Source organism: Ptychodera flava, chromosome 11 (genome assembly GCF_041260155.1).
Source record: "Ptychodera flava strain L36383 chromosome 11, AS_Pfla_20210202, whole genome shotgun sequence".
NCBI classification, from domain to species: domain Eukaryota; kingdom Metazoa; phylum Hemichordata; class Enteropneusta; family Ptychoderidae; genus Ptychodera; species Ptychodera flava.
In genome coordinates, this window is record NC_091938.1 from 4,124,198 (window position 1) to 4,148,249 (window position 24,052).

The 24,052-nt window shown below is 35.4% G+C and overlaps 1 protein-coding gene across 2 annotated transcripts; it reads left to right on the forward strand.

Moving 5' to 3' along the window:
• The first annotated feature begins 626 nt into the window (after positions 1–626).
• Positions 627–23,852, forward strand: LOC139143304 (acyl-CoA 6-desaturase-like). Of its 2 annotated transcripts, none has more exons than XM_070713531.1 (12): positions 627–754; positions 1,015–1,207; positions 10,103–10,255; positions 11,186–11,332; positions 11,823–11,924; positions 13,160–13,219; positions 13,613–13,739; positions 16,300–16,382; positions 17,417–17,514; positions 18,315–18,491; positions 18,922–19,047; positions 20,534–23,852. In XM_070713531.1, the coding sequence occupies exons 2-12, from the start codon at positions 1,016–1,018 to the stop codon at positions 20,598–20,600; spliced, it is 1,332 nt and encodes a 443-aa protein (XP_070569632.1). In that variant the 5' UTR covers positions 627–754; position 1,015; the 3' UTR covers positions 20,601–23,852. The 2 variants fall into 2 exon arrangements, 1 of the variants encoding a protein (XP_070569632.1); XR_011554570.1 differs by lacking the exon at positions 627–754 and having other exon boundaries at positions 825–1,207; positions 20,534–20,796; positions 20,940–23,852.
• The last annotated feature ends 200 nt before the right edge of the window (positions 23,853–24,052 follow it).

Consider the following 24,052-nt stretch of genomic DNA (forward strand, 5'->3'; position numbering starts at 1 on the left):
GGCATGCCATAGAAAAGTATTGTGGTGTAGTGCGTTCAAGTTGCTTGACGACCAAAGCATAAATTTGCTTGAAATTATAAGTCGATGGCCAGATTCAGCGCAACATTCATGTACATGCTCTCTGATTTATAAAAGCTTATTTATGGCCTTGCCGGCCCGCATGCCGCATGGGCGAAGAGCATGCTCGCTGAAATATATAGGGTTTCTATCTTTACGTAATCACAGACACGGAGTGACGTAATATAACCTTAACTCACAACCGTTATATGCAAATGTCATAGCAACATTGTTACATGTATCAATCACGTCGTCTGGCGACATTAGACACTGAAAACAACTCAACGAGATAACTGCTGACAGGTTGCATCGACACAGTGGCATTATTTCATTAGACTTTCGTGAAACAAAGTTCCCCGTCTACGCGTCTCAGCTGACACAAGTTGATGGGAATGCGAATGCAATGTAATGTGTTGATACACACACATGCCGGCTATAATAAATTACTTTTTCAAGATCACACGAGAGCCATTGGACCACAGAGTGGTACGATTCATGATTAATAAACATGAGCGGAAATGAATAAGAAATCTGGATAGTTATCTTTTGAGCGCTAGACATGGCTGTATTCAGCCTCGGTGGACACGTTATCCACTTTCCCGGGCCCCTTTCCCCAGTCAAGCAGCCGACGAGTGCATGAACTGCCTGTAGCTAGGCTGGGAACCGGGAGGTACAAAGTTCATGCACCGCGGAAAAGGTAACTATCAAAGGTTTTTGTTAAAATTTTACTGAAAAGGAGTCTGAAGTAAGCACGTCGTAGCCGGTACATACAGCTCCAACGTTCGCCGCCACCCCTGGTGTCTTGTCCCTTGCCGAAGCAGCTTCGAATACTTTTCCCACTTGTAATATTGTCACGCCTCCTCGACAACAAGCTCGCGCATTGTAACCTTGTGAACCAGTAGACAGCGTTGAAAATCGATCTAGTCTTACATTTGGAAACTCCTTTCTGACTTCCAGGATGGGAAAAGGTGGCAACAAGGTCGCAAACGGCGTGGACAAAATCTACACCTGGGATGAAGTTAAGAAACACACCGATAGGGAAGACAAATGGTTGGTCATCAACGACGAAGTGTTCGACATAACGCGGTGGAGCCGAAAACACCCCGGTGGAAGTAAAGTAATCAGTCACTATGCTGGGCAAGATGCTACGGTAGGTACCCTATAAACCATTCTTTCCCATTCTCTCTCAAAAACCCCAAATACATATATTAAAATCCGTTGTCGTGTAACAGTACAGTTTCCCGGTCAACTTACATTAAATAACTCGCAATCAGATTCGCACAAGAAGATAATCTGATAAAGATTTATAATAAAATCAGTGTCATTATTTGATTTAGCAAAAAATTGAAATAGCTTTTATTCAGCTTTTAGTTTGAAAAATGTACATGAATCAAAGACAAAAAATATTGTTTGGTTGTTTTCCCGCTGTGTAAGCATGGAGGTACCTCCATACACTGTAAGTCTATCCTTCATTGCTGTTACTCAATATTTCTGCATTTCAGCAGAACTGACTTTTCATGACAATACTAATATTTATATTAAAGTAAACTAATAACCATCACTGTTAAGTAGACGTAATAATGAGATTAGAGATGATGATAAAAATTATAAGGAAATTAGTGTTCGGACAAGGGGATGGAAAATGTGTTGCGCAAGGAGTTAGAAGTTACAGAAAATCGGCGCACAGCACCGTTCATTGTCTTGTATCAGTTGGCCTAGTATCGAGGATGACCTTCCATCGTGATAGCTGTGATGTAAGCACACAAAATCACATGCAGACGGTCGTTCGCTCTGAAGACTTTACAATGTAAGATAAATCCTCCATAAAAAATAGCGCACTGGCCGGTCTGAAAAGATCGCTGAAATATCATGTCGATATTTGTCTTTCAAAAGCCTTGCTATCAAAAAATTTTGGACATTGTACAAGACATAGCTGGAATTTGTAAATGGTAACCACAGACTCCCTTGTGTGTGGAGAGAATGTGTTGTACCCAACAGCTATAGCTGCAGTACTGTTGCTCGAAGTTTTGTCTGGGCTGGTTTTGCCTTCCAACCCGATAACCAGGCAAAATCTCAAGCTACATACAGTATTGCAGCTACCCAACAGCGTGCAAGGGGTGCCGATATCGATGGTTTCAACTTCTACTGCTTTGATTAACTATGGTAATGTTACATGCTCATATGTGATACATGATTTTTTAAAGCAACACAAACATATTTAAAAGCCATCCAATCCAAGAAATATGGCATTCACCCATGCAGGGCTCGAAATTAACTTTTTACCCTGGTAGTCCCAGTGGGCTACCATTTTCTGAAGTTGGTAGCCCAGCGACAAGGTCTGGTAGCCCATGCATGAATGAAGAGGTTTTTTTTGTAAAGAATATTTTATTTATATCTAGACAATGAACGATTTATTTTTCATGATTCTATCCAGTGAGTGAATTTTCTAGTCATTTGACATCAATACCTGCTGATCATGGCCTTAGGAGAACGGTATAGCATGTGTAGTGGACGACGGTGACGCCTCAAAGTTTGACGACCTATTCACACATACGCAGAGCTTTGATGTTCGCAATGACAACGACTTTTCACTCACACGTGTAAACATAACATGGCTAAAAATAGATTGGCTATGAATTTCAGGATGACAACTTGGTACAGTCATGTTCCTAATACTTTCGTGGCAATTTTGACTATATTTCCCCCGGAAAGCTAAATGTGTGGATGGCCTGACAGCTTTTTCTTTGCAGTTTGAATAATTTTGTGTCCAATTGTCATTGATAAATTGTGACTAAATAAATATGAAAATGAATTTTCATTGGCCATCATTTCTCGAGCCTGTTATCCAAGTACATCAGTTCAGATATAAATGATATTTTATTGAAAGTTTGTCGCAACAAATTCGACATGTCCTTTCTGTGTCCAGCTGGGTTGACTGTATGATCGTCGGTATATATAGCATGTGTAGTGGCGTCAGCGATCAACATCATGTCGCCCACTAAGTAATTTCCTGTCCCAGGCTTTGGTAGTCCGTGTGGGCTACCATTTCATGGACTTTGGTAGCCCCAGGGAAAAGTTGGTAGTCTGTGGACGCGGGACTACCGCTAATTTCGAGCCCTGTCATGGCATTCAAAATTTGTAATGTCTGATCAAATAATTCTTTGGTGAAAATTTCAATCCATTCACATAATTCTGTTGATGAGTATTTTCAGTTTTGTTTCAGTTGAAGTTTCACAAGTTTATTTTTTAGTGCCTCCTTTGCTTTGTATTTGCACAGGATACGGCACTTTTTACAAATAAAATGTATTTGTTGGAGTGCATTGTTACAATGTAATTTATGCTAAAGAAAGAGTGGGATTGACAAAGTGATGGTTCAAAATTTTTAAAATTACAGATATGATTAACATAGACAGTTTGGGATTCAAATTGAGTGATTTTTAGACAAAAGTGGGATCATTTAGATTTTTAGGGGGGAGGTTTGTTTTTTTTTTGATTTTTTTATCCTTGTTGGACTTGACCAGTGCACTGTTAGAAGAGCAAAAAAGGCATGTATATAGACATGCTAGAGTATCCATCTATTATATGCCTCATATATTGAGCATCGCTCTCTCGTAAGGATTCAATGGTAACTCGTCGATGACGTCATGGGCAACATAGTCATTATTTGAAAGAAAGTGAACCAGAACAATCTTTGGATTTAATTATATTGAAATACCAAGTTACATAAAAGGAAATCACGTTTTTAGAAAATTATGCCTCATATGGAAAATCAATAAATTGCATATTGTTGATTTAAATAGATCAATGTGCCTTTCAAAGATGAAAATTGTTCTATTTTTTTGACCAATTTTCACCTAGGATACTTATGATTGTCATTTGCAAATGAATTCAAACATTAGAATTGAAAACTATATCAGAGAGGCATATAATAATAAATACATTATAGCCCAAACAGCGGACGATCTACCCTCTGGCACGTAGTCACTTCTTTGGGCTATAATACCAGCCAGTACACACCAATCAGACTGATCATAAAAAATCACCCGAGTTATTCTTAGTTATGGTTAAAGAGACGATAGCTGTAACTTTTGATCATATTTTTATCATTATTGTTCAACAAAACAAATGTGTTTTCTCCTCCTTGCTAAAGTATGCTGAAAAACAGACTAGTATCCTAGCAAATTTAAACCAAGCATCAATACCATCATGTATAGTGTGCAATGTTAGTGCTGATAAATGAAGTCAAGCCTGGGCCACGATATAACCACGCCTTGACTAAAATTCAGTTGTTGATGAAATCACCTTGACAGAATACACCTAAAGGCTGCATTTATGAGATGATCCCTGGGCATTTTGTCATATGATTTTGAGAGTAGCAAGAGAAACTATCACACAAACAGAAAAAGCAAATACAGCAAAAGACACCATCAGGTGCAAATAATGAACTTTTACAGAGCCAGTCAATTAACGTGAGAGGGTAAAAAATCAAAAGCACAAAACTAGTGCAACTGAAATTGATAGTGTAGTACACCATTCATGTAACCTTACCACCCCTATTTCCCAGTAGATGAGTCCAAAGATACCCAACAAAGCACCCAGGACCTGTCATTTCACACCCTCTTCTACTTTACATGGTTTGATACTGTTCAATGAAGCAGATAGGTGAAAATTTCAACACAAGTTGATGTATGGGGAAAACACAAAGACATGCATGGACGTGAATTGTGCCGTTTAGTCAAGCATTTATAGATATACTGTATTCGAAGCATTCCCTTCTCTGTTGAACTGCAACAAGTATGACCACATCAAGTGGGGTACCATCACAACTGCAATATTGATGAACGCTATGGTGCAATCTAATATCTTGAAACTTTTGTACAGTTTTGTGCAAAGCTAGAAGTGGGTCTTTGTAATAAAACACTTATGCAATACTTAAGAAAATCAAGTGCAAACTATTACAACTCTTGTACTGTCTTGAGCAACACTACATAGAGGCAGATGCAGACAATTTATTTTAACTCTTGAACAGTATGTAGTAAGGCTGGTATGTGTGGACTGTTTTAGTATCAAGCAAGGCCAAATCTGGGTTGTATTACAACTTATGCAACTTCTTTCAGCAAATAAAAAAAAATGGGGATGCCCACTCTGCAAGTTATGTAGTACTGTCACATGATCAGCATTCTTATAATTTATTCAAGAGACGATGCTTATTTAACAAATCTGGCCATCTCACATGAACACATAGGTGGATTTCCGTTCAACAACGCCATCCAGGGCTCTGACAGAAATTACATCATTTGTAACTCAGAATACCCTCTTTAAATAAGATCAAGTCTAATAATAACACCACCAACAACAACAGTAATAATAATTGTAATAATAGTAAAAAAAATAATAATAATATCATCATAGTCTTCATCATACTCATCCAAGGTTACAGTTACATCATAACCTTTCGTTGCATAAACTGAAGAGTATGGATCACAATTTGTGCTTTAAAATTGTATTTTACAGTATAAATGCTACCCTGAGAGATAAAAGTGTTTTTATAAAAGCATGGGATTGGGAGTGAAACTCTGAGAATATATTATTGTACTTTTTGTAAATTTCCAAATACAAATATGGTTCCATTTGAAAAGCAGTACAAATTGAAATATCTCAAATAGCTTGTAAATATGCAAATTGCCATGGTTTGTTCTCCATTCAGTGCAATTGAAATTCTATGATCCAAATGGAAAACGATTTTCATCACTTGACATTGAAACCAGCATTACATCTGTATTAATATCAAAATATTAAAAATCAAAATATTAAAGTTACATGATATCTCTTTTATCCCTTTCTATCACCAGTAGAACACTAACAATTTTCATACTCATTTATAGAATTTTTAAGTTTAGATTTTCATACTCGTATCATAATTTTTAAGTTACAATTTTCATACTCATACATATATACAATCTTTAAGTTACAATTTTCATACTCTCATATGTACAATCCTTACGCTACAATTTTCTTACCCATAGATACAATCTTTAAGTTACAATTTTCGAACTCATATACTCATATATACGATCTTACAATTACAGTAACATAATGGTGCCTTTAATATGTTACAGTTTGTGTAGTACTTTGAAGCTTGAATGCAACTTAAACAGATTCCTACTTTGTTGGTATGTTTGCACGAAATGTTTATATTTATTTACTGTAAACATAGTTTCCCAGATATTGATGATACATAATAGAGATTAATAATCAATTATAATTCTTCATGCCTGTCATTGGTTCATAAAATGTTTGAAATTCTGTCATTATGTCAATATCAGTAATCAGTATGTCTAGGTCCGATCACAGCTTATGTCTCATCATTTTACATGTAAAAATATTTTTGACAGTTTTGATGTTCATTAAATGGGGATGTTAACCCTTTAGAGTGCCATAGTCAATTTTTGTCGTCTTTATAGAATATAATCCAGACAGGTTATACAGGGCAAAACATTTTTTTCAGATTTTTCCTAAAATTGTCACTAAAAACTTGAGTGTATAAAAATTCTGTCAATTTGATCAAATACCATAAAAACAATTACAGAAAAATTGTAAAATCAGTAAAAAAGTTGCACTGAAATTTCGGTAGGAAAAATTTCTGCACTCAAAAGGATATAGCATTAGTCATGGCTGGGGTGTGGTAAAAGTCAGACAAACCATCATGCATGCAGAAACTGAAGCATTTGACTTTTGAAATAAGTTTTCCTCAATCACAAGGGATTGGTCTTCAAGGAACAGATTCTCAAGGCATGTTTACAGTCAGAGCTTTAGATGATATAATTTTAATGCCAAGGGGATTTACCTTTTTGTGTGTCTTGCTTTTGAAATACATATCAGTCACCAGTAGTTTATCTGATGAGAGTCCGTAGCATGATCATGCCACATTTCTGAGCATGTGCAGTTCTCTGTTCAACTCATGCGCAACAACTCACCCCACTTCTAGGGTCTACAGAGAAATGTGAATATTTCTGGCATTTAAAAATTACATAAACCAAGGAATTGCCTGGCTAGTTAGACATGATTCATGACAGTTCGTCAAGCTGTACAAATAGGAGACATATCTTTAATACTTATTGTTCATTGATTCTCAGCTTCTTAATCTTCCATGGAATTCAATCCATGTATTATTTGATCATGTTCTGATTGTAAAATAAAGTTTCATAATGTTGGCTGAAACCTTGAATGAACAAATAGTTAGTGGTTGTGCTTGTCAATCAGTAATGATCAGACACGGCAGATGTGAAATGATGGCACACACAACCATGTGATGGACGTGCAAGTGTATGCAACCTACCAATGTACGTGCGGATACCAGCATGCATATTGTAACCTTTGACCCCATTGAAACTCAGCTGTAACTTACAGTATTGTTACTAAATGGCAAAGTCTATGTCGTACGATCTAAATTCCATAATTGCTCGGCAAAATTTGTATCAAGTATTCTCCTTCAGTTGATACACCAAAAACAAACGGCTTCAGTAATTCTAACCTTGCCCTTGTACGATGATCTACTTTTGACCACCATTTTCAGGAATATTCATATGAGGAACAATTTTAATATTAATCCTGACAACAAGCAGCTATTTTGTCAAATTGCTGTGTACTATTGTCAGGTTTTTACGTTGTCTGTAATATACCAGCTATTAATATACACAGATGGATAATAACACAAAGATTGCATAATACAAATATGCAAAGGTAGCTCTCATGACAAAGATTGATGAATAGACAACAATCTTTTACTGATCAGGTTTGACCTACATATTGGAAAAAGACCACGCTATTTTATACTAACTGGTTGATGTTGCACACGGTACGTCACTGAAAAAGTAATATTTTCGGCCCTTTAAAATAAAATATAAACAACATTGTGTATGGAACAAAGAGAGTGATAGGAGAAAGCAATCATGGATAGCCTAGTTATTTGACTTTTATATGAAGATTCACCGTACGTTTTTGACCTTTGATAGAGTAGAGCAATTTCAGTGATCTCTTAAAGTTTAGAATATACCAACATGCAAAGTCCGTTAGTCACAGTATGACAGTTATGAAGTACACCCATAATGAAAACACCAACCAGGAGAACATATCTGTTCTGCTTGTAATTAAGTATTATATATACAACGGCGTTTTCCTGAAGCAGAGTCAATTTCTTTGTATAACCCTACATCTTCTAGCAAAGAAAGCTGTGGAGTGATAGGTTAAAACTAAGTGTCGTATAGTTTACATCATGCTATCACATTATGAAAATAACTGGATTGACTGTACAGACTTATCTTAAATCTGTACATTTAATAGTTTATACCGTTTCTGGAAGAGTACAGTTTAAGATATAGTAAAATGCAAAAATTTCAGTTTGAAATATAGAATCGTAACAATGGTGTGTTTTGTAATGTGATTATATCAGATCAAAACCCTAGAAATGGGAACTTGATACTCAGCAAATATCAAAAGTACCTGTCATTCTTGCCAAGGCCCTCTAACTACATACTTTACTAGTAGAGTCTCCTTATCTCATTGTAAATAAATTCAAAATATCATTGTCTTGAAGGAAGGAGAATCAAAGCTTTTCTTGTGTCAGAAATTCAGCAGATGTGAAATTAAATAATGCAAGAACATCAGAATATGTTGGTCTGACCAATTTGTATACAATTAATTTTTAAATGTGATGGTAGAATGAGCCTCGGGGACAGGTATTTAGACTCTAAAATTTTTTCAATTCTTTTCTGATCTACCTCTTGTAGAGGGCTTACTTTAATGCTCTTGGTGCACAAAACATTTGACTGTCTTAGTTTTTCGAAAATCGAAAATTTTACTTTTCTCCATAGAGAGTTGACACAGGGATTGTGGCCATTTTGAATTTCAAACATCAGAAAATCTTAGGTAATGTGTTTCTCTAAGTACCAAAATTTGCATGGTTACCCCGATTGTTATTCTTGATTTTGAAAGAGAATGGTTGAAACATTCCTTGAGGAAAGTTTGAGCGAAAGTTTATTCAAGTCTTTCACTTTCGAGGAACATACTAGATTATAATTTTCTGTATATTTAAGGAGGATGAAAGCTAGTGCCTTTATTTAATAATTTAATAGGTGGTGTCATGCAGGACATGCTGTTTAATAATGCAAAAAGAATTGATAGTAATAATGATTAATAATTTCAAAAATGTCATGGTCTTTACATGATGATTTTACTTCTTTTGTATCAGACCACATGAAATTGAATTTCAGAAGAGAGAGCAAGACCAACAAGTATAATTTAACCCTTTTCCTGCCAAGTTCATATTTCACCATCAGGTCAAGTTCATTAAAACTAGTGAAGCACAATATGTCCCATTTGGTGCATTTTAACAAAAAGTTGAACATTTGAAGGCCCCTGAAATCATAAATACTGTAACATGATTTTTATAGACTAAAACTTTTGGAACAGATGAAGCCAAATGGCTGGAAATATTTATGGATTTGGCTCAATACCCCTTTTCACGGAGTTGGCTTACGGGGAAGTGATACTGTCTGGCAGGTAAAGGTTTAAAGTCAGGCATATATGCTTATATCAGGTATTGAAATGCAACCTGTTTAAATACATCAGCATCAACAAATACTTGATAAGGAATTCTCTCATAATGTCTTTTTCCCCCTCATTTCAGAAGTTCTTAATTTTACAAAGTCCTCGATCGAAAGCAGTGGTGTTCAAAATTCATGACCAAAGGATGTAGAACTTTAATTTGACACAACAACATCTTTTCCTCCTTAGAGTATGCCAATATACAGAGTATTAGATGTTTACAAACATGATGCATTATCTGCAATATGTAATCACACATACATGCAATGTCGACCAAGTGATCACCAGGCGTTTCTTCACTTAGAAGTAAAACAAGAAACCATATTTTACGGACATGAACAAAACTGAAGGAAAATGTATTCAAAATTGTAGCAAAGAGAACTGCTACAAGTTGAACCTGAACCTTACATGTATTTTATTTGTGTTTTGATATTTGAAGGATGCATTTACAGCGTTTCATCGTGAACACACACGAGACATGGTCAAGAAATACATGAAGCCGATAAGGATTGGAAGGATGGCACCAGGTGAAGTTAAACAAAAAGAAATCGATAAAGATTTCAGAGATCTTCAAAAAGTTGCAGAAAAAATGGTGAGTCATGCCCTCATATGCAACCTTTTAACATTTAGTCCAACCCTGTTCTTTGAAGGGGTGCTTTTTGGCCTGAACATGGAAGTATACCGGTACTGATGAACTGTCATATCTTGTTCCTATAGGTAGCTGTGAATACTCAGAGATCCCGGTACAGTGAATGACTAATTGTTCTAGTTGGGTACATTCCATTTCCAGGCACATGTTGAAAATTTGTAGTGTACTGTGACACCAATCTGTATCAATCATTCATTTTCAAAAGTTGAAAAACAGAAAATGCTGAGTTAACCCACATCTGCTTGATCCTACACCAGTAACCATTGATTAGCTGCCTCAATCTGCAAACCAATAAACCAATTTACCCCTATAAAGATGAAGAACTTTGGTCAATCATCTATGGTTGCACCCATCTCCCAGCCATAGCTCAGTGGAGAAATATGCCACATCATTTCAGGAAAGCAACATTGAGTTGGGGGGAAAAAGCAATCAATGAAATGTATAACTTGGACCATGTAGACGTAATCTGATTCTCATGATGCTCTGTTGGTGTTTTTTATCATTGAAGTTGAATCTGTGACACAGATCAGTGTTGTAACTGCTTATTTACCGTGGGGATGTCTTGCAGCGTTACTGTGGTAGATGTGGCACTAAAAGGATCCACATGCCCGTAGTCTTCCAGTCATGGCCTAAGTTACAGTAACTGTTTCTCAATAAATCCCAATACTCAGTTTTGTAATGCCATAGTCCTTTATTTCCTGCTAATGATGCCAAGATTTTCACAAAAATGAGTAATTGAGCCTACTATAAAATTTATTTCTCCACCAAAGCCTCAACTGACTAACCATGTCCATTTCATAAATGTAGTCCCTGAAAGTTATATTGGAAGACTCACAAGACTTAACATAAATTTTTTCTTGTCTTTTATCACAGGACCTTTTTACACCAAGTCTTTTCTTTTTCCATCTCCATCTCGTAATTGCCGTCTTGTTTGACCTTGCTGGCTACTTCAACTTACTCTATTTTGGTGTCAATTGGTTCACTATTCTCATGAGTGGTGTCATACTGGGTTCTGGAATGGTAAGTATTGTTTTTTAACTACCAAATGTAGATCAGATTTTCAAGTCTGTATACATTCGTGTAGTTACATGCCAATCGAGTATTATTTCAGGATGCCTATGCTGGCATTTTGTATCCAAATGTATTTGTCTCCCAATCTTTCCTTGTACAAAACTTTACCTCAACAGTGATTCACGTATTGTGAGTGAATCCCACTGCCTGTACATTAGACAGAATGTTTAAAAACTTGTATGTTTCCACTCCCTCCCCTTTGCAGAATGAAATTTTGAAAACCTGCTGAAAAAAGTCTGTGAAAATTCCAATAAAAGCAAAATTTATGAAAGTAAATATTTTTTATTGGCAACAAAGTTACCAAGTCTACCTTGGTTGCAACATGTCATGGGTTGCCCAGTTGGTATGCTTGACATAGTAAAGCAAAGTAGTTGCCTCCTGCACTGTTTTCTGTCTTTGATAGCAAGAGATGTGACTCATTTTGCTGTTTGATTGACAGGCACAGAGTGGCTGGTTGCAACATGACTTTGGTCATCTCTCAGTTTACAAATCAAACAAACTCAACAACCTGGTTCATCAGATCCTAATGGGTCCCCTCAAGGTAAGAATCTTCAATAAAATGTACAGAACAAAAAAAACTTTAACAAAAAATTTCTAGTTTTTTGTATAATATGCATGCAAAGGTAGTTTCCATTCAGCGTCATTTCAACATGGTGACTATTTAAGCAATAGAGCACACCCAACGAGGGTATACCACAAGATTTTGACCAGTTCACGACATATATGCACAAGCAATAGCGATTGCATATGGTATGAAGTGGACTGGTGAAAATCAAGTGTTATACCATCGCTGGGTGTGCTTTATTGCTATTATAAAGTATATTGGAGTTTCTGGATGGAACATCAAAGAAGGATTTTTCATGCGTGTGCCAACCATGGTATATCGCGAATATACCACGGTTCTTTTCACGTCTCGACCAATCAGATCACTGCATTGCACCATTGATATACTGGTATGATATAATTAGTAGCAGTGTTTCTGTGAGTATAACAATATAAACAAGATCATGCATGTTACAGAATATCAGTGTCAGAGGGCAAGATAACTGTCATGCAGGATTTGTGTGTAACTTATTTAAATTCAGACAACGTAGTCTCCCGAAGGTTTAATTATCCTGGCACCTACAAAACAAGCAGCAGAATGCGTGCAAACAATATTTAAACAATAGTCATAAAGGCTTCAATTTTCACACATCTTTGTTTTGCATTAAATTCCATGTTGAATATACCTTATTATATGCTAATTAATAACGTCTGAAGGACAGTATAATTCATAACAGCAAAACATGATGATAAAATCATACCAACCCACTCCATATGTGCATAGGTCCTTTTCTTCTATCATTTCACAAGACTTGATCATAGTAGCTCACAGGAGGAATGTAGGGCTGATTGAAAACAGGATATCGCAAGTCTACAGTTCTGCAAAAATAAATGTTTGTCTCAAATGTTTTATAGATTTATAGACTAAACGCTGTTTCTGTGGTACCATGCATCCATGTTATGATGAAAACCATATAAAAATCACATTTAGCTAATGCCAAATCATGACCTACAATGAGAAATACAGATGAAAAGACAAAATTATCAATAATTCTTCCACCAGCTGCTATCTGTTCTCTTCCAGACATAGCTAGTAGCAAACCTACATTTGTGATAAATTCCATTGCAAAGCAAGAAAATTTGAAACAGATTAGCCTTGCATGTTTTGTGGTTTGTGTGTTTTTGTCTTTCACTAACTTATGATGTTTGTATTTTTTGTCTTATTTTGCGTAGGGTGCATCTTCAACCTGGTGGAAGCATATGCATTATCAACACCATGCCAAGCCTAACTGTGTAAGTACAAAATACTTTTCCTTCATCTTATATTTTTTATTCTTTGATAACATTGCCCTGTTTAATACACGGACATTGTGAAACCCACTGGTCAGTTGTGTAGAGCAACTGAAAGTTTTGCTTTGGCCTCAGGGTTTACTATTCCCCAATATCAGATGTTTAGTTGACTAAAAGTGTTGCTTTGACTACCGTGGTATATTTTTTGCCTCTCATTTGCCATTTTGCCTCTCGTGTGCTGTTTTGATGTATGAGCATTAGTTTATGAAATTGCATGATGAAGAATGCATGTAAGTCCTTTGTCAATGTTCCTATATCTGTCTGTACGCAACTGTGCACACAGATACAGACCATGTAGTGAAATTTATATTAAAATGTCATTGATTTTCTAACCAGATGGATAAAGATCCAGACGTCAGGGTTGAGAAACTGTTTGTCGTTGGAAACAAAATGCCACTGAAGATGGCAGAGAAAGGAAGTTACTGGTTACCATACAATTGGCAGCACAAGTATTTCCCAATCAGTAAGTGACAGAATCTTCTATCAGATGACACGATATCAATATGAGCGATAAAAGTCAGTCGTCAGACAGTTATAGATAGCCTAGAATCGCTGAAAATTCGCCAATATTATTGTACATTGATAGATATTAACCATCGTTGTCCAAGTTTGCACATGACATGTTCATCAAAAGACCCAGCAATTCCTACCATAACCAAAAGTTGCTGGACATTGTCCGTCATTGCCCTGTCAATATCTATCATTGCCAAACATTGTCTGACATTTTGTATCATTGTCCGAAAGCACCATTAAGTCTATCTTTTTGCATTATTTTCTGATAAGATGGTTTAAAAAAGCAACTTACCAGTATGTAAAAATGGTTACCAACACATCACTACTACAGAACATTTTGCAAAAATTGGAGATGACTTACATTTTAACAATATGTATCCTTGCCATATATAACCCAACATTGCCCAACACAGTTGCACCTTGTCAACCACTGCAAAACTGCCCACAACCCTCAAACCAGAACTCAGTATCTTGTTACTGAAATTGCTTCATGTATATTCTGCACTTATAGTGAATAGCATAGAATGCCTTTGGTGGGTGCTGACAAAATAGCATTCTAGTCTATAATATTGCAGAGAAATTGTCATCTTCATTTGTTCTTTGCCAGTAGTCTGCTTAACATGTATCGGTAATTCAATACTCTAGATAAATTTCTACTTTGATTCCAATGTTGAATGTGCAGCTTCTCTGTTCAATAAACTTGAATATCATGAATTCTGTGAAATAGTTATGTCAATAAAAGGATCACTCTATAGTAATATAATTTTGTAAGGATTGCGCCGAGGGAGTTGTACGCTGACAGTATTCTGTGATATTTGGCCTGTGGTTAGGACTGGCTGATTTGCATAAAAGGTATTGTTAGGAAACCTCCTTGGAGGAAGCAAAGAGCACAGATAAGGAATAGGTGATCTCATGAGGGTCATTAAACATTTCATAAGTCCTAAGGTCACATCCTGGCACGAGGTTAATAACCCTTCTGTGGCTTTGCACTCTGTTGGTGTCAGACAAAATTGTTCCAGATTGTTTCCAGATCAAAGTTCTATTTTGTAGTCAGTATTACAAACTGTTTGCTTGAAATTCTTTTCTGTCAGTTGACATGCATGCAATAAAACTCTGATCTAAATATTTTCAAACAATAGTTGATAAATCTTACAAGGGAGAACAGAATCAAAGTCCCTGACACGTAAATGAATATATACTCATTAACTTTTCATTGCATTAATTTTCTGAATACGGTTTAAAATATTCAAAATCTGTGAGACACAACATTGTACATTCAGGTTGATATAAAATATATTGGACTAATAAAACATGTCAAAACATGCAGTGTTTTAAATTTTTGAAGATACACATCAGGCATATTCTAACTCTTTCTAAAATATCTTCCAACTGAAGTGATGTACAAACACCCACAGTAAACCAGAACTGTAGACAAGACAGATATGATCATTAGCAATAAATGATATGAAATTTTAATTGCTATTTGCTTATCACAAAAACTGTTAAACTGTTAAAAAATGTTACCATGGTCAGTGTTTGTTTAATTCTACATTACAACTGTCTCTGGAAAGATGCTGTTATCAAGACTCACCCAAATGATAGGCAGAGTATCACTAAACTAATCAACTGCATGAAAAGTTTCACACGGAGTACTTACAAAACTTATCTAATTTTATGTTATCTATGGCACTGCTAGTGTGTAAGTGATTGGCTGCTTCATTGAGAAGGACTCATGTAGATAGATAATTTCAGCTTTGTTCGCCCCAGTTTCCTGCAAACAGGTCCACGATCGCCATTGATAACAATGAGTTTGGGCCAAACCATGGTGGTGAAAAAACAGTTTCAACTTTAAAATTACACAACAGAGACTCACACAAATTGAGTACAAGAAGCTTATTTTGATCATATGATGTAATAAAATATCCATTTTGTTAAAGTGTGTTATATAGCTAGGGCACTTTGAATAAAATTCTTTGTTTGCCGTGCACATGCTAGTAGGTTTTCAGAGATAATTAAGAAAACAAACACAATTTGAACACTATTACAAACAAAAATATTATTTTTCCAAAAGAAACCAAATAAAAAATGAGCTTATGTCAATACACTTGTGCTCTTTGTCTCGTGTTTTTTTTTACCTTGCTGGCTGGTAGGTTTCCGGAAATCCAAGGACGGCCACAAAGAATTTTCTTTAAATGGCCTAGTGTGATGTACATGGAAATGACATGGTGTCATACAGTTTTACATATCGAATGTTGGATACCACATAACTGTCTGAGCAGGTTATTCCGCAGAAGGGAAGCTACACAGTTCACTTAACATAGTGACCTACTTGTCCATAATCCTTTATCAAAATCCCAATCTCTAGAGATACTGCCCTTGGCAAGGAATTTTTACTTGTGTGTTTTACTCTCAGTGAGGAGAACAAAAACCAATTTCTTATAATTTCTTGTCTTCAATGTAATTGCTAAATTTTTTCCCAAATCTCAATTTCATTGTTTTTCACTTTTCAGTTGGACCACCCCTACTTTTCCCCATCTATTTCCAGTTTATGCTGGCCCGCTTCTTTTGGCAAAGAAGAAAGACTCATCTCTGGGTAAGAACCAATATAGATAGTTCCTATACGTTTTCAGGCTAGACTTTCATTGAACATATTTGAATTACACTCATACCAAGTATAGGAATGTAAGCCCGACACGATTAGTGACAGTGTCTGATTTTGAGTTTGAAAATAGACCCTTCCAAAAAATTGGTGAGAATGTAAATTCAGACAGTCCCATGAACATAGTAGGACTTAATAGGAGTATGCCTGTCCAATATGAATTATGATGAATTGGAACTTACCTGTATGGATAAAAATTACTTTCTGACTTGTCCTATTGGACAGAATACAGCTGTAAAACAGGTGTCTTTTGGCACATTTACAGGCTTATAAAATTGATTGGAAAATTGAAAACAAACCAGTGCCCATTCAAATTCTCTCCAAAACTGAATGAAAATATTGTGTGTCTTCTCTCTTCAACCAACAAAATCTCAAACAAAAGTATGACAATTTGAAAGCAGTCACTGTGTGGATTTCTAAAGATGGAGAGCTGGAGTCGATGTCCACACATCAAAATTATTCAGACTAGTTGACTGTAAGGAGAACTTGCCATAATGTCATTTTTTTTCAAAGGAAACCATCAAACTCCCTTTCTTCATATTTCTGTGTCAGTGACACTGACAAATACAGGCTCAGTTTTGAAACACCGAACAGAAATGCTGAATATTTTAGGACAGGTTTTGTTTGAAAAGAAATGTATAATTCCAAGAAGTAAGGTTGTGTTGATATGGAAAGAGCCTGTGTCAGTTAGTTGCCTTTATTCCAAGTGTTGGAAAAGTATCATAAATCTGTTATTGGCTGTTGGTTTAGGTCAAATTTCTGTTCAACTGATCGATGCATCTACTTTTATTTTGAAATAAGTAAGGCAATTACAATACAGAAAGGTTCGTACACAGATGGAGGGACCGTGATTGTACATAAAGCCTTATAATGAAGACGGAGTCATTTTGAAAACCCAAAATAACTCTTAATGGATGTATGAGTACATTGTAGGTTGGTTCATCAACTTTCCTTTGATTTTCTTTCAGGAATTTGCTCTGTTCATGTCTTACTACATCAGGTTTGCCTACATGTATGTTCCAATGATCGGTGTCTTTGGTACACTCTTCATGTATGAAGTGACCAGGTGAGCAATACTTTGATATGTCACTTGCCACATGGAGACACAGGATGGCCAGTTGTCTTTAGCATTTTCACTTACAATCACAGGGTATAACCATGAAACTAATGTCATTGTCAAATTTTTCGAACTTTTCTGCCACATTTCTAGTGACAGAAGGAACATATTTAATCATTCTTGCCACCGCAGTATGAAAGAGAAAAGATTTACAGCCTGAGATGAATTCATACTACAAGCGTTACTTGTACTTTTATGCCTATTGCTCCAGTATCATGATCACATGTGCTTTATGTAGGGAGTCATAATCTCTTCATTCTTGTAGCTAAATACTTTGTAATGCACTGGCGAATTCTCTATCCAGAGCTTTCGACAACTACATGTATCTAGCCGTCTTTATCGACGGTATTGATTAGCACCATTGTGCATGTGTGATCTTAAAATGTTACCTATTCCAGATTCGAGGCAGCTGAAGCTCTGCATACAGAAATTATTCTCCGGTGCAGTACAAAGTATTTAGCTACAAGAGTATGTCTGCATAGATGAGTCAATTTGTAAAAATAATGAAACGTGGTGTAGCTGGTAGTTTGCCAACACTTTTTGCCAAAAGAAAAATCACATCCTAGAGGTACAAAATTTGAAATAAAAATAAAATGACCAAAATTGACCTTGAACCTTAGTTGCTACTAACCTTAAAAGCTTTGTTTGTTTTACATATGGTCTGCCATAGCCAACAATCTCTGTGGAAGTCCTTCCAAGTATTTTTTCACCAACATTTCTTCTATATTATTATATTTTATCACCATCAGGGTTGTGGAGAGCACATGGTTTACATGGGTATCACAGTCCAACCATATTCCAATGGAAATAGATGAGGACCAGGAGAGACCATGGGTCCCACTCCAAATGCACGCAACCAGGAATGTTGAGAAATCTTTTTTCAATGATTGGTTCACTGGGCATCTGAACTTCCAGATTGAACACCAGTAAGTTTTCATCCTAAGTCTGTTCAACCTGTTCACCCCATTTCCCTTTAAACAGGTCCACACTCACCATTGATAACAATGGTTTTGGACTAAACCATGATGTTGAAAGGGTTAAAACAAGCTTAAATATTGTGTACTCAATTTGTTGCAATTAAGGATAACATTTCCACTTCAATGTTCTTTCAACAGTCTTAATGAGACACATGAATATTTGTGATGCAAAGTTGATGATTTGCAGTGATGTGGCCCAGATAAAATTCCAACTTATTGAAGTCACCAGTGGAAAAAAGATCACAAACAACAGTGTACCTGTTATCGACATTCTACGTAGTTATTCTGCTTTGAGCTGATCAGAAACACTACATCATGTGACCACATTCAAACAATCAAAGGAATTGTTACAAGTCTTCGATATCTTGTGTTTTCTCAGCCTGTTCCCAACTATGCCTCGTCATAATCTGTACAAGATAAAGCCCTTCGTCCAAGAGCTGTGCAAGAAGCATAACATACCATACATTGAAGTGTCTCTTTATGAAGCCTTCAAAGATATCCTACGGTGAGTTCACACACCAGTGTCTGGGATTGTCCAAATCCAAAACATGGCAGACCTACTACCCCTATTGACCCTTTGAGCGCCAAAGTCAATTTCTGTGACCTTTATAAAATAAACCCCAGTCAAATTTTGATAAAATCTGTAGCAAATGAAATGTGATGTCCATTTGGTCCAAAATTATATAAAAACATTACAAAAAAAATTATAAAAATTGGTAAAATGTCACGCTAAAATTTTGGCGGCAAAATTACAGCACTCAAAGGGTTAATAGTAATAAGCAATGATTTCTATTGGTTGATCCTTTTCCATATGTGCTACTTACATTGATAAGTAAATATGGCATGCACACCTATTTTACCATGTATGGACATATGTACATTTTCAGCAGAGTATTTTTAAAGGCCATTATTTTACAACAAAAATCCATTGCCATACAATACATTTTTGCCTTGGAGAATTATCAGCAAGATGTGTTTATTTGTTTGATAGTGTTGTTGTAGTGCTTTCATTTGGCATTGACCAAAATTTTAGACTTTGAGATGTCTGTCTTACATGTTTTGAAAATACAGCACTCTTTCTGCACTCTTCTGTACTGGTGTACAAAGTGAACATATTCATAAACAACATATGTCTGGTTGAATTTCTACACAAGTTATAGATATTCCTTGAAATGTAGAGCACCCTAGGATCATTAAGTTCTACTTTGGCTGGAGCATGCTTTTAGGTCAAATAAAGTTTTCCCGAAATCTTTGTATCAAGAAATATTTTGAATTTTGCTTCATTGCAACGAAAGTTACTATTGAACTTTTGCAAAAGATTAACAGAAAGCAAGAATTATGTAACATACAGTTGTGTTAATTCTGATTTTTACTTTAATTCAACTTTCTGGCAGCATTGTAGGAATGTATTGTATTAGTATTTTCAGTAGTTTTTTTATTCTTTTATAAAATTTATTTTTCGCTGTAACGCCTACATTTTAATGTTTTTCTTGGTATGGGCCGATGGCCTGAAATAAAGGTAATAATAATAATATAATAACATGATTCTTTCTATGGAGGACACTTTCTCGCTTAAATTAAGAGTATCCCACCTGTCCACTATTCCTGTGTAGGGCATCTGGAAGCTAATACTGTATGTGTCTTACCAGTGTTCCCCAATCATTAAGTTACTCATAACAAATTGAAAAAGCAAAATGTTTTGTAGCTTCCCAAACATTATACAGTACAGCTATGTTGTATGACCTTCACAAAAACTTGGTAATCATAAAGAGCTAGATTTGAACATGTCTATGAAAATTTTTAAAACCTTCAATCTAGAAAGTTGTGTTCACATTGGTAGAAATACTCATATGAGAAGAAACTTAGATCATTAGTACCTGCTGCTATGTGTATTTCCTTGGGAGAATTGCCTCTTTCAGCTGATGACTTTTAGTCAATTTTTACCTTTCAGTGTTTGATATGGTTTTTCTGTTGCATTCATCATGTTTCAGGTCTTTAGAGAAGTCTGGAGAGATGTGGTTTGATGCCTACTACAACTTCAGAGAGAAGTATGACTAGACACCGACCAAAGATCCTACCAAAACTGATTTACATTTTCCTTTTTATTGACATGAGCGGACATCTGGCGTGAAACTTATAGACTTCAAAGATCAAATTCAACAATGTATGCCAATATAAAAAGGAAAGAACTACCAATGAGTATGGTAGAGGGGGCTGCCAATGGGAACTTTCTGGATAGGGAGTTGTACTTTATGTTCCAACAGGCCTACCCTGGAAGACTGGCAAGGATATCGCACATATGCGTTTCTTTGTAATATACACTATAGGCACAGTTACACATAGCTATTTCATTCAGAATGGGTTACATAGATTCATGATTATGCCAATATACTCTAGGGTAGGTCTCGTGATGAACATCTGCGAAAATTCAAAATTAAAGCACATTAAAGTAGTGGCATAGATATAACAAATACCTTGAACAGATTTTCAATGAAAACATTGTGCATTATCATATTCTAACACAATGATGTAAGAAGAGTTTTTTGAGTATTTCATCAAAATTAAATCTTACAGCCATCCAAAATATCCTGCCAAATTAAACATGTCGTATGACTTGCTCTGCCATTTATTACACTTTCACTTATAGTGGGAAAACAAAAATTGAAAAGTGAATACTCTGAAATAATGGTGATACTATTCAATGTAGACTGGTACATTAAAATTGCGATACATGTCTGAAATAGATCCTTAATGTAATAAAAAAAGCCATATTCCTTGAAACAATTGACAAATTCAGTGCTTGACATGGACGATTAGATGTACAGAATGTTGTACTTAATTTGAACAGTATCTGGCATGCATATTTCTTGTTATCTCGTAAAGTCTTCCAAATGTATGGAAGTGACTTGTTTTTCTCAAAAATATATGTACAAATGTTTTAAAGGGAGGCTGTCATTGGAACTCTGCTTAAAGTTTGCCAGGGACCCCTATGACCAATGTAAAGATTGTATCTAAGGTACGTTGGTGATTGACGAAAGTTAAAACATCTTTGTTATCAATGAATATCGTAAAATTTAAATTTTTCAGCTAGATATCATGCATGAAATACATTGTTTGTAAACATAAAGTGGCACGCACAGTTCCGAGGACTGCCTCCCTTTAAATATTTGTTTTGCCAACATCAAATCTTACGTTGATCTTCTAGTATAATGCAGCATATTTCATGTTGTTTGAGTAACATAAGTAATCTGGAAACTTTGACACAAAATCACACTGAATATTGTGCACATTGCACTCAACGTTATTTCTTTGCAAATTATTGTACGAAACAATTTTCAAAAATGATTGGCAATCTAGCCTGTTCACTCCAACTCATTAACGTATCCACAATCATAATCGATAACAATAGGTTTGGGTGCGGGCCAAACCATGATAGTGATATTGTTTAAACTCTGATGACAAACTACTGAATGAGTCCACTACCTAGTGAACGGCTTAGTAGTTATTTTTGTTTATACTGTGAGAGTAAGCAAGGCAAAACATCTTGAATGATTTCCCTGTATTTCTACTTTCAAGTGGCAAAATGATGAAACTTTATGACGAAAGATACATTTCATCTGATAAATTGGGTTTTGTTCGTCTTCAAAAAACTTGCAACTCAAAATGTTGTCTGCCTACTCCTGAAAGTGAATTGTCACGGTATAATTCAATCCAATGTATACGTGCATGAATTTGCCTAGATGTTTCCATGGAAATGTGACATTTCTGTTTCTGTTCTTTCATCAAATTTCCATATTTTCACACATTTTTCAAGGGAATTGCCTGGTGTAATTAAAAGAAACTCATTTAATTTAATTGTTTTTTTAATACTGATGAAATAAATCTAATGAACAATCACTGTATAAATTCATTCAAAAATTCAAAATCACGGAATTTCATTAATAGAACAGTGATGTGATGGGCAGGAAATCTGAAGATAAAGACAATTTTTGTAATTCATAATGTCAACTTTCACTGCATTCACTCGTAAATTTAGCAAAAACCCCAGTCATTAAGGTTTACAGTGTTCTTGCTTTTGAAAGTTTGTTATACTTTTGACAATGACAGATGAATTTTATTCCGGTAGTGTTCAGCTTAGCTTGATAACAAATTACAAGACATTACAGTAAAGATTAGCTGTAGAAAATTGCTACATTTACAGAACTTTCACAGACCACTGTATCTTTTCTCTCTGTTCATTATTTTTTTTCCTTTTGGTTCATAGGATGAATGCTTGATTTGAAAACAACAATAAAAATATGTAAACGTTGCTACCAATATTTTCCAGGTTCTTCCCAATTTCTTTGCAAGATCTTCCATGACGTTTTTGTGTATAAAATGCCAATGGTTGATAAAATACGGAATTCAATAAGGTGGTTTTAAAACAGGACATCAGTCCAGTTTATACAAATTAAGAACATTCCAATCACAAAATTTACTATACACATAGAATATGCTTGAAATGCAAGGTGCTGTCATGGTGTATGGCAATTGTAATGAGTATTTAACTGCTTGAATTATTTGCCTTTTAAATAATATTTCCACTATATTTTTGGTGACTTTTATAATGTCAAAATTAATTTTATTCACATTGATAGAAATGTATTTTTCAATATGGTAAGTATCACTAAAAGTGTCAAATTTCAGGTGTTAAGGTATAGAAAAAAAGTAAATTTTATGCCTAAATGTAATAAAGTTCCCAAAAGATGTAGTTTGCGTATTTGGATATAACCAGTAATATGTGAGTATTGACTATTTTAATATGAAAACAGTTCTGTACACAGGATACATTAATTTTTGGAACTTCAATCTCCTTGAAAGATTTGATGATGTATGTCTAGTAAAGTTGGAAAAGAAAATAGATTGGTTTGTGTATCCATCTTTTTGGCTGTTGCAGTCTTTTATATGGCAATTGATGGATTTTACTTCCAATTATAAAAAAAATGACAGGATAATGAGAGAGTAAGGATTTGTCTTATCAGTGTCGTTTATGGAAGACCCACAAACATTGTTGGGCGCAATATTTTGATAACATTTTTGAAAACATCATTCAGAAATATTCTCTGTTAATTCATGGCAAAATTTGGAGATTTGATCAAACACCTTTTTATATTGGATTGCAAAGAAATGTTATCTGTTTTGAAGTGTTCTTCGATAACATTTGTAAAGGTGAATTGGTAGGTCACTCATTTATTCATTGTCCATCTCTGCTTTGCACCGTGATCACTGTAATCCATAATTTATTGGCACAATAAACATGAAGATAATGAATGCTGTTGTTTTTAGCTCAAATTTGGTTTTGTATATAAATACCAAAAGAGCTTATATGATGAGTCGGTGCCGTCTGTATGTCTGTATATTTGTGGGTATGTATGTGCGGATGTATGTCCGTCACACACAAAGGCTCCCATACCGCCAGAGCTACCATCTCAGTATTTTGTTTACAGGTAGATGCAGGGGTTGAGATGAGA

Coding starts and splice junctions, on each gene's coding strand:
- LOC139143304 (XM_070713531.1), top strand. CDS start 1,016: ATGGGAAAAGGTGGCAACAAGGTCGCAAACGGCGTGGACAAAATCTAC. Junction 13,740..16,299: donor GCACAAGTATTTCCCAATCA/GTAAGTGACAGA, acceptor TTCACTTTTCAG/TTGGACCACCCCTACTTTTC. Junction 19,048..20,533: donor GCCTTCAAAGATATCCTACG/GTGAGTTCACAC, acceptor ATCATGTTTCAG/GTCTTTAGAGAAGTCTGGAG.